The sequence below is a fragment of the Lygodium microphyllum genome, chromosome 23, assembly GCF_053477565.2.
Source record: "Lygodium microphyllum isolate KBCC chromosome 23, Lygodium_microphyllum_v1.1.10, whole genome shotgun sequence".
Taxonomy (NCBI): domain Eukaryota; kingdom Viridiplantae; phylum Streptophyta; class Polypodiopsida; order Schizaeales; family Lygodiaceae; genus Lygodium; species Lygodium microphyllum.
The window spans coordinates 128,239,962-128,258,793 of NC_141157.1; the positions used below are offsets into that span (position 1 = coordinate 128,239,962).

General features: G+C 41.0%; 1 protein-coding gene across 1 annotated transcript; it reads left to right on the forward strand.

Annotated features, from left to right (window-relative positions):
- Positions 1-8,593: 8,593 nt before the first annotated feature.
- LOC148016735 (uncharacterized) lies at positions 8,594-10,190 on the forward strand. Its single transcript, XM_087664533.1, has one exon. It carries the CDS (start codon positions 8,952-8,954, stop codon positions 9,564-9,566), a length of 615 nt encoding a protein of 204 aa, XP_087520659.1. The 5' UTR covers positions 8,594-8,951; the 3' UTR covers positions 9,567-10,190.
- Positions 10,191-18,832: the final 8,642 nt, after the last annotated feature.

The window sequence follows — 18,832 nt, forward strand, 5'->3', positions numbered from 1 at the left end:
CCTTCATCAATGTAGATTTGTTGGTAAAGGCTTCTATTTTGCATCAGTTAGCTCCTCTCTTGAGAGGATTTGGTTGGGTACAAACAAGATCATGTTTACATATTTATCTGGTCTAGAGATTTGGTTCTTATAGATATGGTCCTATGTGAATGCACTCTTTGGGTTACATTCTTGGATCTCCTTGATGATTGACTTGATGAAGACATTGAACTTCTATAAAGGTACATGGGAAGGTGTTTTGCATTATGGCTTCATCTCAAGGTACAATCAAGTAGTACATTTCCTCAATTGTGACTCGTATGAAGCCACATGCGAGGCTATTTTAGGTTTTCACCTCATCTCAAGGTGTCGTCAAGTACCCAAAAAAAAAAAACAATTGTCCCACATGGGTTAGGATAAAATTAAATTCCTAATGTTCTTGATGTGTTTAAGGTTGTTATGAAGGCACCTCTAGAAGGTATCCATTTTTAAGTTGGGTAAGAGAAGGTCAAACAAAAGGCTACTACAAATAAATAAGAGGGCGAGGTAACACTAAACCTTTGGATATTTGTTTGCTCCTACAAACAAAAGGCTACCACAAATAAATAGGAGGTATATGGCGCTTTAATGTCACTCCATGTTGTTTTCCTTAGATTGATAGCTACCAATAGGTCATATCATGACCCCTTCTCTTTTGAATAAAATGTCTTCTTTTGAAACGATTGTAAGTTATTAGCTAAAATAAGAAATATACTGCAAAGAGTACTCAATTAAACCCTATTAACAATTTTTAACTAAATATGTCTCTATTTTCACATATATGTAAGACAATTATGGGAGGGATGATATTGGTTCAAGATGGTGGTATTTTTCTATTTGCTTTTGTGCTTTCTCCTCGTATTGACATTTTACTTTAGCTATTGTGAGATATGGAGAATCGCATTCAAATCTAATAAAGACATAGAATTAGTGTCCTTAAGGTGCAACTAGAACCACCATGGGATGGTCATGGAGGCTTCTTGATTAACTTTTCTTTCAACCCATTGGAAGGATGGACAAGAAGCAAAATATGGTATTAATTAAGGAAATATTATAGCATCTTGTCTATGAATAAGCATATATTGCAAATGCAAAGTCAAAACTTATTTAGGATCTAGATAGAAAGAAAGGAGAAGAAGGAGACCACACTTGTTTTTGGACCAACACTTTCAAATGAAAGAAAGTTGTGCTTACTATTCAGTTTCCCCAAAGAGACAATGCAAAGCTCAGTCATCGTGCATTTGACCAATGAGAAGCAAATCATGCCATCTAGGTTCTTTTAAATGTAGACATATGCAACCCACCAAGAGACAATATCACTTGTAGTGGTGGCCAAAGAAACAAAATGTGTCCACTAAAAGACCAACTAAACCAACCAAAATATGTCCACAACTTAAGAAACATAGAAGGAACCATAGAAGGACGTTTTCTTCACTGCAATGGGTGCCTTAAGTCTTGCTTACAGCATAGGGATATTACAAGGTGATTGTCTAATATGGATTCCCAAATGTTCACACTCAAGTCAACCCTCTGGGCATCAATCTAAGAAACAATACAATTGTCGACAAAAAGTGCTATCAAATCTATAAGGTCCAAGATCTTGACAAAAAAATCTCACTATCCACGACTTTTGTGGGAATATTGACCAAAAAACACAAAACTCTTCTTAAGGGTCAATCACCCACCACAACACTAGTGCATAAGCCAAGCATTCCCAATTCATTATTATTAAGTCCTCGAACGAAATTGATAGGTCTAATTCCAAAACAATTGGCACTAGTTCTATGACCTTTACTCTAATGGAAGCCACAACGTTAACAAGTCTATTAAGCTAATGCGAGAGGAACAACCTACTAATGCAGGACCAAAAACTATAAAGCCCACAAACTTAGCCAATGCAAAACCAGTGCAAGAAAGCTGTGTTTGCCAACAACCTTGAAGCCTAAGACAATATGTCGATCAATCTATCAAATGGCAAGAGCCTTAACTAGAGATACTAATCTTTCAACTACTAACTTCTTTCCCACTTAGAAACCACATTTGAAATGCTCACAAGAGCTTCTGAGATGATTGTCTTGGGAATCATAGAAGAGAAAATGCTTGAAATCGTTTCCCACTAGCCGAGTAAATGGGAAAATCACAATATGTCTTCTATAAAAGCATGACAATTCAAAAGGGCTTGCTTGGAACATTGCCTAAAAAGAATGGCAAAGCACTAAGGTTCATTTAGTTGGGCTTCAATCACAAAAATTCAAGATTAATCAAAGGTGATTGAGCTCAAACAAAAGTGTAACCCTTTGCACTAGTTCCTAAAGCATTGGTATGCTCATCAAGCTAACATTGCTTGCAATGATAGTCAACTCATGACCAATACAAAGTAACGAAGTGCCATCAAAACACTACATCCCACACATTGTGACAATGTCTCACTTTGGTCCATCATTCTTTTATGGAACTTGACTAGCCCTCCAGAGTTAAAGCATCACCATATCTTAGATAAGCTTCTCTTAGAGGAAGAATTACATGTTGCTAGTAGTTTTGAAGGATGATCTCTATTGATATTGTCACCTATCTTTTCATGCTAGCCTGCCAAATGTTCAATCTAGATGCTCTTGTAAAGTTACAATACAATCCACAATTTTACATTAGCTGGCTTCCCAAAAAAGCAAAAAATAATCTTGTACATAAATAGAACCACTCATCTTTTCTCTATATCTAAATAAATCTCTTCTCAATTGCAATCCATACACCTCAAGGGCCACATCACCATAACTCCTAGCTAGTAAGTGTTGGGAATAAAGTGCCATTGTGCTCGCACCCACACTAGGTGTGAATGTCCCTTTACTATCATTGCATTATATGCCTATCTGAATGAATAAGTGGTACATGGTAGTATCCAAGAATATATATATATATATCCATTGATCTCCATTGATACACCCTTGAAGCTCCATCAAGCATTGGTCTACAACAAATTGGTATCAAAGCCAAGCATTTTGGAGAAGGGGCTTCAAACATTTCACTTAAGAAGCAGTCAATAGGTAAGGCTTGTAGCTTGACAACAATGGCAACCCATCAATGAGGTATGATTTGATCTCTTCTAGATTCAGAGATTTAGCAAGACTTGTAGAGATTTCTTTAGGACATTATGTAGTAGCCAGGGGGTTTTGTGGCAAAGGGGAAAGAGCAAATGGTATGTAAACTCAAAAAAAGTTTGTATGGGCTTAAACAAGCACCTCGAGAGAGTGGTATTATAAGTTTGATACATTCATGAAATCTAAAGGCTACAATAGGAGTCAAGTGGATCACTACTTGTACATCAAGAAGGCAAGAAATTGTTGCTTAAACTCTTGGTTTTGTATATGGATGACATCTAATTGTAGGGAAGGGTGTTCATGCCTTGGACACCCTAAAGCAAAGCCTACATAGCAGTTTTGACATGATGAATCTTGGTGAGGCAAATCATATTATTGGGATGCAGATACTTAGGGACAGGTGGAAGGGTCTTCTCTATCTGTCACAACAAGAGTATGTATCCAAGATTTTGCAGCGTTTATGTATCCAAGATTTTGCAATTTCAATATGGAGGGGGAAAAAGTGATTGGTGTTCCATTGCCTCCATATGTGAAACTTGGTGCAAAGAACAACCCTACATTTGATGATGAAAAGACTAAAATGGCCAAGATTCCATATGCTTCAACTATTGGCAGCTTGATGTGTGATAAGGTTACTACATGTCCTAGCATTGCATTTGCAGTAGGAGTGGTTAGCAACTACATGGCACACCCTAGCAACAAGCATTGGGAAGCAGTGAAGGGTATCATGAGGTACCTAGGCACAAGGTATCATGAGATACCTTAAGGGCACAAAGGATTTGTGCATCCACTTTGGGAAGCAGAAGGCATTTATGGTTAACTTTATAGATGCAGACTATACTAGTCATTTAGACTACAAGAAGTCTACTTCATGGTATGTATTCATCTTCACAGGAGGAGCACTCTCGTGGATATCCATGCTATAGAAGTGTGTTGCATTGTCTACTTTAGAGGCAGAGTATGTGGTTGCCATTGAGGCATGCAAGGAGGCTTTATGGCTCTCACGCTGGTGGGAGAGCTTGGCATTACAAAGGTCCTTGTCCTCCATTGTGATAGTCAAAGTGCTATCATGTTAGCACAAAATCATGCCTTTCACGCAAAGACAAAACACATACAAGTGAAGTGTCATTTCATCAGAGAGATACTTGACAACAAAAGCATTAAGTTTGTCAAGGTACACACATATGATAACCTTGCAGACCTTCTCTCGAAGGGTCTTCTAGCAAAGCGGTTTGCTCATTGCCACCACATTATGGGAGTTGGATAGGTATAGGTTTTCAGCTTTGTACATACTTAAACTTAGTTAATTCTTTCACTATCTTCAATCACATTGCCTTTAGGTGGGAGGTTGTTGGGAATAAAGGGCTGATGTGCCTGCACCCACACTAGGTGTGAATGTCCCTTTACTGTCATTGTACTATATACCTATCTGAATGAATAAGTGGTATATGATAGTACCCAAGAAAACTCTCTCTCTCTCTCTCTCTCTCTCTCTCCATTGATACACCCTTGAAGCTCCATCAAACATTGGTCTACAACAAGAAGTTGTGCATTATTGTTCATGGGGGGGTTAATTTGGGAAATCAAAATGTTGATACAACCATTTAAGACTAGTTTCTTGTACATGCCAGTTGTGATTGTTAACATATCATTATTAATCTGAAAAAATGCCACCCAATTAGGAAATTCTTCACCTTGAATTATTTTTTCCTTGTGTAGATGGCTAGAAAAGCACCAACCCAAGTAGTAAATACATCAAGTATACCAAGAACTAAGATAAAATTGCCTTCACTGAGAAACAACAAGAGGATTTGAACCTCCAATTATAGCTTTGGAACATGGGAGATTTAAAATTCCATCTCTTGAGCAACCTAGACAAAGTTAGAAAACAATGATAGGATAATGGGGTCGACTCAAGAATGTGGCTTTGTTGAATAAGTCATGGCCATGAGTGGCTAGTGTAGATGCCAGGGTGCATGAACTTTATTTGAAATTGAAAGAAAGAAACCAAGATCTCCACAATTAGTTTTATGGTATGTGTATTGAGAGAGGGAGAGGGAGAGGGAGAGGGAGAGGGAGAGGGAGGGAGAGGAAATGGGAGAGGGAGAGGGAGAGGGAGAAGGAGGGAGAGAAAATGAAAGAGGCAGAGGAAGAGAGAAAAGGAAAGAAGAAATGAGAGAGAGGGAAAAAACATTAAACATAGTAGGGAAAGAGAGAAAGAGAGAGAGAGGGAGAGGAAATGAGAGAGGGAGAGGAAGAGAGAAAAAACATTAAACATAATAGGGAAAGAGAGAAAAAGAGGGAGAGGAAATGAGAGAGGGAGAGGAAGAGAAAGAGAGAAAAGGAAAGAAGGAACGAGGGAGAGAGGGAAAAAACATTAAATATAATAGAGAAAGGGAGAAAGAGAGGGAGAGGGAGAGGGAGGGAGAGGAAATGAGAGAGGGAGAGGAAGAGAGAAAAGGAAATGAGAGAGGGAGAGGAGAGAGAAAAAACATTAAGTATAATAGGAAAAGAGAGAAAGAGAGAGAGAGGGTGAGGGAGGGAGAGGAAATGAGAGAGGGAGAGGGAGGGAGAGGAGAGAGAGGGAGAGGAACGAGAGGGAAACATTAAACATAATAGGAAAAGAGAGAAAGACAGGGAGAGGGAGAGGAAGGGAGAGGAAATGAGAGAGGGAGAGCAAGAGAGAAAAGGAAAGAAGGAATGAGAGAGAGAAGGAAAAAACATTAAACATAATAGGGAAAGGGAGAAAGAGAGGGAGAGGGGGGAGAGGAAATGAGAGAGGGAGAGGAAGAGAGAAAAGGAAAGAAGGAGGTGCAAGCTATAGAGGATGGAGTAAGAGAGCAAGAGAGAGAAAGACTCAAGATGTGGAAACTCTAGTGATCACAATGTGTGACTAGCCTTCCCTTATTCATTAGTCACTAAAAGAACAAGTAATGAAGTGATAGTAATGGGTCCTCGTCACCTGCAATATATAGGTGTGGGGATACTGTAAGCATAGTGAATACACAAGCATCTTTATCCCCAACAAACACATGGTAACCTCCATAGTGAAATTGGGAGGTTTCACCCATTAACACACTTTCTTCATATGGTAATGGGGGGAGGAGGGGTTTAATTGTGGTAGACTTGCCACATCATGAAAGGGTCTATCACATTTCAATTTTGGCAAAAAAAGTGATTCATGTGTGAAGGATATCAAAGAGAAGTAGTAGCTTATGAATGGGTGAGTGAATCACTCTAGGAAAGATAATGAAACTAAATATTTGGTTAGAAAGCTTTTTCCTATATTGTTGTGTGTTGTCCTCCCCTTGTGCATGCTTGCATGTAGGGGAAGAGAAATGATGTGACCATTAGGACCTCACTCTTGAAAGGTGAGTTGGAAGTGGAAGCACAAGCAGAAGCAAGAAGGGAGCAAGAGATATGGAGGTTCAAGCAAGAAGAGAAAGACCAATGTGTGGGAACTTCAACAGTCACAATGTGTGACCCACCTTCCCTTATTCTATTTGTTACTAAAAGAATAAAAAATAAAGTGACACTGATTGGTGCTCACCTCTATAGTGTACATGTGTGGGGGTCTATATATAAGTAAATGTAAGCATCAATGCACATGTAGCCTTTAATCCCCAATAAAGGGGAATGTACCTTTGTGAGGAGTAAAAGAAAAAAGAAAAAAATACATGTATATAGACTACAACATGATGAGAAAAGATGTCATCACATCCTATGCCCATCATCTTCCCAAGGAAGGGGAGACTTTTAATGAGAAGATCTATAGGACGAAGTGATGAGGTGTCTGCAGGCAAGCTCCATATCATGAGTCTGCAAGCAATAAGTAAGCCGTGGTGTACACTCCTCAAATATGAAGAACAAGCTTATGTAAGATCTACTACTCCTTGAAATGTTTGTAAATGGATGAAGCTTTCTAATGGCTTGCATCAATTGGCACCTCATGGCACCATGATACATACATCCCATATGTATTTATGCACACTACATACTGCTTGAAGGAGAACTGAGTGAAAATGGTATCTACACCAATATTGGGCAGGTATATCCTCAATGTGAGACTTCCTTGCAAGCTAAATATGGCTACCATTGATTGGCCCACATACATTAGGGAAGAGAGTTAATGCCCAAAAGTTGGCAATCATGTTTCTAAGATACTTACTAGATGGAATAAAGAGATGAAGCTAGAGCACATCTTTCTAGCAAGGATTTCTGCAACCACATGGTAGTACTTTGATACAGTGGACTCATCGATCGCATATTGGCTATATTATATATGGAGCCATTATGAGCAAGGTGTAGAAGTGTGCAACTCAATACTCTTTTAGGTTCAATCGAGGGGTGCACTTGGTTGCCATCACCTTCTCTAGGTCAAAAGGGCGCCATTAGTTGAAGTAGATGCTAAAATGTTGCATGCTGCATCCTACCACACCTACGGAATAGCTTGTTGCATGCATCGATCTCATGAAGCCGAATGTTTGGCTGCACCTCCATCCAAAAAGTGTGTTGGGAATATCCACTACTCTGGAAGATATGTATATGCACTGAATGCAGCTTGTAGAATGTATGGAAGAAGAATAAAGAAGTTGAGGAAGATCCCCAATGCCATGGAAGAAGCACTATTTGCCTTGAGAAGCTGCAACATCATGATTGGTCATCGCAATTCCTCTTTGCGATCCATAATCAAAGATTGAGAGAGAGAGAGAGAGAGAGAGAGAGAGAGAGAGAGAGAGAGAGAGAGAGAGAGAGAGAGGAATATAGAGAATTATAGAGAGAAAAAATAAAATTTAAAAGAGAGATGAAAAGAGAAAAAAGAGGAGAGAGAGAGAGAAAAAAAAGATAGAAGAGAAGGGGGAGAAGAAAATAAGAGACAGAGAGAGAAGAAGAAGAAGAGAGAATTATAGAGTGGAAATATAAAATGAGAGAGAGAGAGAGAGAGAGAGAGAGAGAGAGAGAGAGAGAGAGAGATTAGAAACAAAGAAGGAAAAGAGGAGATAGAAAGAGAAGAAATGGATTGTTGAGCTAGGCTGTGTGAAGCTGCTGCAAAGTGGCTTAGCATTTCATATGCTTGTAGAACATTAATCCTTATGAGCATGGAATGCTAGTCCACTTTATGATAGCTATGGTGACATGTGTGCTGAGTTTGGGTTTCAAAAGTTCCCTTCTTGTGCAAGGACCGACCCTATTCCCTTGCGCAATCCATAATCATCTGTGAAGTCTATGACTCATGAGGACCACTTGGTTTGGTAACTTTCTTTACATATTTTTGTGTCAAGGAGGTATGAAAATCTATTATTTTCTTTTATTCAATGGATGGATGAAATTTATTATAGATCCTACAGGACCCTGATATACTCATCAACGCATGATGACCAGATAGATAATAAATTTTGGTGCAAATCAATGTTTAAATAAATAATAGTAAAATTTTTTAAATTTCTCCCAAGGTTTTCACTCATTCATGTGTGGGTTTGAGCTCGCACGCACCACGCCGTTCTTTTACTTACTCCGATTCTGTGCTCAAGTCCCGGGGTGTTGTATGCGCGAGTCTGATTTCAGTATTGCCTTCCTGACACCAGCGCTCTCGCGCGCTCTCTCTCTCTCTCTTTCCATTTCAATCTCTCTCATTTCCTTCTTGGCTTCCTGACACAGCGACACCAGCCTTTGTGTCTACTAGCCTTCCCCCCGTCTGTGTTTCTCTCTCTCTCTCTCTCAAAATTGTCATTTCTGCAGGTATACTAGCCTCCCTCCAGCCTTCCCCGGTCTCTGTGTGTTTCAATCACACACTCCTCTCTCTCTCTCTCTCTTTCTCTCTGCCTCTCCTTCCGAAAGATGGGTAAGGGCCAGAAGGGCGGCTCGCGCGCCGGGCGGGACAAGCAGAGGAAGTTGGCGTGCATTGCGTGCACGGTGGCATTGGTGGCGGTGATCATCGTCCTGGCGGTGCTCTACTTCTCGCTGTTCAAGCCCAAGGACCCCAGGGTGCAGGTGCCCACTATGCAGCTGCTGTCGCTGTACCCGGCGGGCTACCCGCCGACGGCGACGTCGGCGAATCTGTCGCTGAACCTGCAGGTGTGGGTGTACAACCCCAACCGGGCGGCGTTCCACGTGGAGGACGGCAGCACCGCGTGCCTGTACTACTACGGCCAGCAGGTGGGGTTCGCGCCGCTGCCTGGAGTGGGGCCCATCCCGGCTCAGGCCTCCACGACCATGTCGGTCGGCCTGTCCGTCCAGGGATCCGCCCCGCTCCAGGGGCCCCCCCTCGCCGGCGACGCCTCCTCCGGCATCCTCCAGGTCAGCACCTCCGTCACCGTCGTCGGCAAGGTAACCACCCTCCGCATATTCTCCCACCGTTCCCTCGTCATCTCCAAGTGCAACGTCAATGTCTCCCTCTCCTCCCGCGGCATCGTCTCCTTCATGTGTCAGAGGAGCTTCCCTCTCGATCCTTAAGAGCAGCAGCACTGCTGTATCCAGTCTCTTACAAGCAGATGCTTTCTTCTCGATCCTCACCTAAGCAATGTGTGTAACCTCAGGGGAACGGGGAGGTGGAATCTCTCTCTCTCTCTCTCTCTCGGTTTTGGACTTGTTGCCCATCCTCCTGCTCAGCCTCCAGCGAGTTAACCTTCTTTCGGTAGATTAGCAGGGTACCTTGTTACCTGACCTTTTCATCGATGGAGGCCTGGGTTTGCTGTGAAGACTAGGGAGACTTCGTTTGCATTTAAACTTAGGAACAGGGAGAACTGCTCTCTCTCTCTCTCTGTGCAATTGCATTCTGAATGCTAGCTTCCCTCTCCCTTGCCTGCTACTTGTTCCTTTTAGGCTCAACCGCTCAGTCATCGTTTTCTCAAGGTTTTGGAGGCGTGTTGCCCACCCTTTTGAGTCCTGCCCTGTTTCTTCTCAGCCTTCTTCAAGTTGCCTTGTTTGTGCGGCTCAGCAGGGTGCCCTGTTTCCTTGCCTCTTAATGAAAGGAACCCTGGCTTTGCTGTCATGGCAAGAGCAGCTTGAATTGTATACTAGGTAAGGCAGAGGAACGTTTATCGCTCTAAACGGAATGCACAACAGTGGTGATTAGAATGGGCGTTTTCTAAGCTAAATGCTTTGTTTGCAGTCTGAGCTGAGGCAGTGATTCACTGGTTATGTTCGCAACATTTTGTGGAAAGTAGGGGATTTCTTGGGATGGTTGGCTTTGTATTAGTTGTAATCATCATCATCATGTCATTAATCTGTGCCTGAGTGTGCCCCTGGGCCCTTTTCAGGGCCTTGTGCAGACGAGCACTTTCAAAGGCACTCTGCAGACGAGGTGGACGGAATTCTTTTGTCTGTATGCAACACCATGGATGGCTGAATGTTTAATGAATTATTGTCCTCTGGCCGCGGCAGAGTAATGATACATACTACAGTGCATATGTGGATTCCAGCTGCGAAGGCATCCGGGAGAAAGCTAAAGCAATACAACCAAAGGGCTCCAACATGGGACAGGAACTCCCGTCACATGACGAATAAAAAAGCGTGCTTTGTGGTGTCACTCGAAGGTGGATGGGTTCTCCGGTTACTGATGTGGAGTAGACCGCATTACAAAGGAAAAAGTGAATTGTGAACTATTTTTCTGAGATGACATAGATTAGCCGTACTAGTTATTTCTTATCTTAAAATAAAGAAATAACCATAACGCGGTATTGTATCATGTATGGCATCTCTAAAGAGATGAGTTTAGCTTTACAAGTAGCTTTCTTACTATTTCAAAGGACGTACTCTTCTTTCTCATCAATCCACGAACAGAACATATGTCATTTAAGTGTGACATTAGAAAATACACTCATCTTATTCTCTTATCTCATAAAGTACTTCAATTCGGGTTGAAACCAAGGGTGGCAAAGATACACAATAGGGGTGTGCTTTTGATGGGGAATGCCCAAGTGGTTGAGACCTCCTCCTCTTTCCTTTGGACCCATTGTCTTTCTATTGACCCTTACCCCCTCAAAAGAGCCCTCCCCTCGTCCCTCGAAAGAGCCCTTACATTTAGGAAAAACTCTTTCCTTCTTACAACACACTTTGCATTTAGCTTTCCCATTCACATTGAAGTGTTGGAAGGCTAGTTAGATTTGCATTGTTGTCTCTATTTGAATCCAACCACATTCTTGCAAAGTCACATTGGCCACTTGAGATTGCCATAAAGATGCCACCTTGTTGAATTTGTAGGCTTGCATGCTTTGGGTTTGCCATCAGACTACGAATTGTGAACCCTTGTGAGCCAACAATGAAGGCATTATTTGAAAAGGTTCGGTCCGAACTTCGCACGTAGAGTTTTCTAGTTTTCTATTGGCCATTGAAGCATTTGGTGTTCTCAAAATCATAGAAACGTTTTGCATGTGTGGATTGGTTGTTGTGGGCTTTGAACCAAAGCTCAAATTGGTTGTGAACCTTGGGCTTGGTGGAGATAGGTTTAGAGAAGGGTCTATCATAAGTGTTCAAGTTTTGGAAGATTCGCCATTCATGTTGCTTGTCTCGAAATAAAAGCTTCCTTCCAGCATTGTAGCATCTCACCCTTGAATAATTGTACATAGTTGCTTTGTCTCATCTCCTTAAGGGGAGATAAGGAAGAAGCGTTTGAAATCTTCATTCTATCTCCACTAGGTAGATTATAGATGTCAGACATAATAATCTTTGGCTTGACAAGTAGCCCAAGACGACCATTAATTAGTGTCTTGGAAAAGGGCAAGAAGTGCCAAGGTTCGAAGCTCGAGGGGTATCCTTAGATTTCTTACTAAATTGGTAGGACTTGTCCATTTGGGAACATCGGTTAGGTGCACCATGAAAACAAGCCCTAGAGACCCAATTAGAAGGTGGGAAGAGGGTATATTTGGTTGGGAGGTGAGTAAGACAAGAAATCTTCTCTCTCACATTTGGTATCAGAGTATGCGTGTTTCAAAAAAAAAAAGATTTGGGGTTTTTTTATGGCACAGGTGAGATCGTGCGGCAGTCGCGAGAGCGCACAAGAGTGGGCAACATGAAGGCATCTTTGCAACACGCCACAAAAGATAGCGCAACACTTCTTTTTGGCGGTACCCACCACAAGGCCGAGCGGCGGCCCAAAATCATGCCAATAGCACCACCAAGGCTAAGGCACACTTCATCACACAAGAGAGCTCTTTCTCTTTTACTTGAAAGAATGACTATCTCCCTTTTACCTTTTATCCTTGGTAAATTTCTTTTGGCACTCTGTATGTGGGATAGAATCCCATTTTTACCAAGCTTGTGAGCCCTCCATCCCCTTGAAAAAAAAGGGTGTTTTTCTCCTCTTTTTGAGCACATTTTTTGAGATTTATAAGTTTTTGGTACGACACCCAAATTGCAAATTGATTTCACAAGCTTCAAGAATGATTTGAAGACAAGATTTTGAAGTATTATCATAGCCAATTGAGCTTGGGAGCACTTCTTTAATTTTGCGCCAAAGTGATCTCTTAAGGCGGGCAAAAATTGGGATTTTTGGGCTCCAGCGGACTCCGATTCAAGTGTTGTTAGTTCTTGTGGCTTTTTTGCATCGATGTATATTGAATATAAGCATATTTGACTTCTGGTTTTGATTGGCGAGGACATTTCAAATTGCCTTCGTGGTGCTAGATACGCATTATCTCTACCTTTTGGGGCTTAAAATTCAATACTTTGAGTGCATCTATGGGAGAGAGGATTTTGTACATTTGGATGTTTATGCATGGTTTCAAAGAGGATTTGGTGACTTATTCAGCTTTGCACTTTTGTTTGAAATGTACAAAGAGGCTTGCTTTTGACATGTATGCTTCTTGTGGATAGTACTTGTGCGTAAATATAGCAATTTTTTGAAAGTACATTGTATTTACGCTTGCCTTGCTTTTGTTGGTTTGAATTATCAATCTTAAAAAAAAAAACTCAATTTATCAATCATGTTAGGCATTGAAGATATGCCTTTGAATGACATTGATGTAGAGGAAGAACCTCTTATGCATGATGATGAGTTATCCTCTTCATCTAATGATATGTGTAATCATCTTTCTAGTTTGGAAGGTACTATGCAAGTTTTGCTTGAACAAATGCAAATTCTAACTCGAAATGCTTTGGATAAAGGCAAGAGACCTTTAGATGAGAGTTTACCTGATGCATGTTTGCCTGACACACAAGTTGTACATGACTTTTCTGTAGTCATTCCTCCGTTGCCAGAAGCTAAGTGGCAGCTCAAAGACCTTAAGCCGCCTAAGTTCAATGGCACGGTAGTACTAAGGACTGCAGATGTGGTGGAACAGTGGCTCTCTAAATGGGAGCAGTGTTTTAAGTTATGCCATATTCATGAGGATGCTTTAAAGATAAAGCTATATATAATCTCATGGATGCTGCTCATTGTTGGTGGCGGAAAATTGAGCAGGATCATGCAGAGCCATCTACTTGGATTGCATTTAAGACATTGTTTTATAATAATTTTGTCCCTCCAGATGAGCGAACAAGGGCTCTAGATGTGGGTCCTTGAACATATTCTTGACTTTTTGCAAGTGCATAAATTTGTCATGGGCTTAAAAGAAACCTTAAGGCCACTTGCCAGGAAGGAGAGATATAAAACCTTGAATGAGGCTGTGAAGCTTGCATTAGTCCTTGAAGATGGTAAGGCCTAGAGATTTTCTTAGACTAGAGGTGCACACCCTATCTTTACTCTTGCAGTTGCACCTAGTGCTTCTCGTGCGAAGGACACTAGAGAAGTGCATATGATCAAGACTGTGACAGGTACTAAGAGGAAGGTATTTGCTATGGCTGAGGGGGCCTACAATAAATCCATGCTCACTCCAGAGTAAAGGGAGAAAGCAATGAGAGGACTCTGTTATGGATGCTAAGGCAGCATAAATTTAAGGCTTTTCCCAAGAAGGCAAGAGTCAGTGCTCAAATGGTGCTTAATCCAATGCAAGATGTGGATAAGGCGAGAGATGACCTAGATGAGTCACCTCCACATGTATCTGGTTATCATGAACGGATCCTAGCCGTCACTGTAATAAAGAAAGTACCAACTGTGCCAGATGCAGTGTTATTGCCTGAGGCACAAAAGGGGTACCAGTTTGCTGATACTGAGCTCATTGTAATGAAAGGCATAGTGGCAAGATGCCCTGTGTGTATTTTATTTGATATGGGCTCTTCACATAATGTTATTAGCTCTCTAATCTCGTCAAGAAGCTGAAGCTCAAGACTACCCCTTCAGAATATAGTTATTTGGTAGAGCTAGCTGACGGGATGGGTACAGAGACATGGGATTAGCGAGTTGTTGGTCTCCCTATACAGATCTAGTCCTATAAGGACAGATTGGATTTTGAAATTACACGGCTTGTAAGATTTGACCTAGTGTTGAGGAAGCAGTGGCATGCAAAGAAGAGACCTATCATTGACTTCTCTTCTCATATTTATCAATTTGAGCATGAGGGCTGATGATTGTTGATTCGCGGAGAACCAGATCTCCAAGAAGCGAAGATTCTCTCGATGACCAAGGCGCTCAAGATTGATTGTAAGTCTCTTTACTTTTGTTACATTTTAAATATTCCTAAATGTGTGTCCAAGGATGACACGGACAAAGGTGGAAGTTCCACAAGTATCCCTTCGGCCTTATCAAGTAAAATAAGAGCCCAATTTTTTGATGTATTTAAATCCGATCTACCTCTTGGTTTAACTCCTCGTAGGAACGTGGAGCATAGGATTGAGCTCGTCCTAAGAGCTAATCCAATTGCTAGATCCCCGTTTAGGATGAGTCTACAGGAGGAGAATGAAGTTCTTAAGGTGGTGGATGAGTACTTAAGCAAAGGATCGATTAGACGTAGCTTTTCACCCTTTGTAGCCCCTGTTTTACTTGTAAAAAAGAAAGATGGTTCTTTTTGAATGTGTGTAGATTACAGGGCTTTAAATAAAATAGCTGTCAAGCATAGATATCCTATGCCTCGTATTGATGATCTCTTGGATGCTCTAGGTGGTGCTTCTATCTTTAGTAAGATTGATTTAAAAAGTGGTTATCACCAGATTAGAGTAAGAGATGAAGATATTTCTAAAATTGCTTTTAGAACAAGATTTGCTCAATATGAGTATTTGATTATGCCTTTTGGTTTAACAAATGCTCATGCTACTTTTATGATGTTAATGAATGATTTACTAAGACCATACATGGGCAAGTTCGTTGTATATTTTATTGACGATGTTCTTGTGTATAGTAAGAGTATCCATGAACATGAGTCACATTTGGTGACAATCTTTGAAACTTTGCGAGAAGCAAAACTCTATGTAACCCAAACAAGACGATTCTATGTTTAGCAAAAACAGAGTATTTAGGTCATATTGTATTTGTCGATGGGATCAAGATGGACCCCAAGAAGGTTGTTGTGATACGTAGCTGGTTGACACCCCAAAATGAAATAGCTCTTCGTTCCTTTTTGGGATTGTCAGGTTTCTATAGGAGATTTGTATATGCATACTCGTATATAGCTGCTCTTAAGACAGATTTATTGCAAGATATGGTGCCCTATGTGTGGATATCAGTGCAACAAGAAAGTTTTGAGGTTATGAAACAAGTAGTTTCTACTGCTCCTATTCTCAAGATAGTTGATCTTGAGAAACCATTTGTTTTAGAAACAGATGCAAGTAGCATTGCGATAGGTGCAGTCCTTAGCCAAGAAGGCATGCCGTAGCTTTTGAAGGCAAGAAGCTTTCCCCAAGCCAACAGAATTGGCCAGTTCATGAACAAGAGCTTTATGCTATTGTTCATTGCCTTAAAGTTTGGCGGTACTATTTATATGGTGTAGATTTTAAAGTTTATGCAAATCACCATACCCTCAAGTATTTTTGTAGTCAACCAGATCTTTGGGGGCGCCAAGCTCGATGGGCTGAAATGATGTAAGAATTTCATATGGAAATTCTATATAAGAAGGGTAAGGATAATGTTGCTGATGCATTATCTCGTATAATGTATCAAATGAGTTTTACAATTTTAGAAAGCTCATTGCTTCAAGAAATAAAGGAAGCACAGTTAGAGAACTCTTATATGGCAAAAATCTATTAGGCCATAGAACGAGACTCTTTGATTAGGGATGGACCGGATACTTTTGTTTCATTACCTATTGTTATTTTTGATAAGGCAAGTTCATTTAAGAACTTTTCAATTGAGAATGGGTTTCTTAAACGAAAAGGCAAGATCTGTGTTTCTAATGCACGGGAACTACGAAAGAAAGTTTTATTTGATAACCATGATGTGCCTTGTGCAGGACATCTTGGTATTGATAAGACCATACAGCTTGTTAGAAGGACATTTTGGTGGCCAAAGTTGGCCAAGGGTGTCTGCCAATATGTCTAACAATGTTTTCAATGTCAAGTTAATAAAGCGGAAAGGGTGAAGCCACCAGCTCTGCTAATGCCATTACAAATTCCAGAATTTAATTGGAAACGTATTTCCATGGATTTCATTGTCGGCTTACCTAGAACCCAGAGACAAAAAGACACTATCCTAGTGATAGTGGATCGCTTCAGTAAAATGGCTCATTTTATAGCCACTCGTGAAAGTGTGGAAGCTCCACAAGTCATAGATTTGTTTATTGATCATGTGTTTAGGTTGCATGGTCTACCTATGTCCATTTTGTCTGATAGGGATGTCAGGTTTACTGGTCATTTTTGGCATCATGTCTTTGGTCGTTTAAAAGTGTCTTTAAACATGCCAAGTGGTGATCACCCAGAAACAGATGGTCAAACAGAAAGAGTCAATCAGATACTAGAAGACATGCTGAGAGCATATGCATTTGATAAACAAATAGATTGGGATACGCATTTGTCCTTGTTAGAATTTTCGTATAACAACAGACCTCATAAGGCGACATGTTTGTCTCCTTTTGAGATAAATTATGGAATGAATCCAAGTTTTCCTAGTACAGTAAGGTCAAATGAGAAATACCCAGCTGCAGCAGAATTTCTTACTGACATATAAGCTAATATTAAAATTGCTCAAGCCAAGCTACAACAAGTTGCTAATAGGGCTAAGCATTTTGCAAATAAGAAAAGGTCAAGTCGGATCTTTGAATTAGGAGAAAAAGTTTTTCTCCAAGTACCAACCAAGTCGTCTAGTTTATCGACTGGCAAATGTCCAAAGTTATCTCCAAGATATTGTGGACCGTGGAAAATTATTTAGAAGTTAAGTGATGTAGCTTACCGATTGGAACTTCCTCTTGGATGCCGTGTTCATCCAGTGTTTCATGCTAGCAAATTAAGAAAGTATATCTCATGTGATGATAATCTAATTGATGGTATGGTACCTTTGCAGGAACATGATTCAACTGTTGACCATGGACCAGACAAGATACTAGATCAGAGAGAGAAACGATTGTGTAATCGTACTCTCCATGAGTATCTAGTTGCCTCGAAGGGTCTAACAGTTACTGATGCTACATGGGAATCAGAAGCTCTGATTCGACGACACTTTCCATCACTAATCATTGAGGACAATGATTTTTGAAAGGGGGAGAGAATGTCAGACATAATAACCTTTGGCCCGGCAAGTAGCCCAAGACGGCCATTAATTAGTGTGTCTCGCACAAGGGCAAGAAGTGCCAAGGTTCGAAGCTCGAGGGATACCCTCAGATTTCTTACTAAATTGGTAGGACTTGTCTATTTGGGAACATCGGTCGGGTGCACCATGAAAACATGCCCTAGAGACCCAATTAGAAGGTGGGAAGAGGGTATATTTGGTTGGGAGGTGAGTAAAACACACAATAAATATTCTTCTCTCACACAATAGAATCCTCCACACGATCAAGTTGAGCTTGAAGAAAGGGGTAGCATGTTGCGCATATTTAAATTTGAACTTTAAAATTTTGAAAGTTTCATGAGGTGAAAAGCATCACCATGGGAGGTTTGAAATATAAATCAAGGCTAAAGTTTGTATGTCTAAAAAGCAAGCATAAGGAAGAGAAATTCCATATTTAGATGGAAGGTAGGAGCATAAAACCTTAGGTCACATGATTAGAGACTAATTTTGGAATCCTAGTCTTATTGTGGATTTAGCCATTGATGGCATTGATGAAGGTGTTGGGTTGTGCTCCTCTAACAAATGAGCAAGGAGTTGGTGGTATCCAAGGGTGACATCAATCCGTTTGATGATCTCCAATCCCCCCTTTGAGTGACGCCAGATAATAGTCACTTAGGTCACCTTGGCCCAAGTCCTTGGACCCATCTAAGCTAGCCCAAAGAAATTTTTGCACAATTGTGTGGTGTCGAAGTTAGGCCACACAAGATGATGAGAAACACCAGTAGGAAGCAGTGTGCTAGGTTGTCACTAAGAGGACACTAGGGCCTTGCTTGCTAGGAAGATTTGGGTTGTGCTTTAATAGGTGAGCTTCCTTTTAATGGAATCAAGTATTGGGAGAAATTATTGGGTTGGGGTAATGTTGAAGCCCACTTGGAAATCAAGGCAATAGATCTGCGTCACCCCATCGTCCTCCACATAGAGGGTCGAGTCATTTGCATGCTTAGAGTCCACTAGCTCTATCCTCTCTCACTAGAAGCTCAAGGCCATGAAGGATGCTCACCCTCGAGTGAAGAAAGTAGTGCATTGCCTTTGCCAAGAGTAGAAAGAGGTAGGGGGTTAGAGGGTAGCCTTGTTGGATTGACCTCTCCAAGTAGAACTTCTTCCTCCTACCTCTTATGAGTACCCTATTGATGATTGACTTGTACATGGT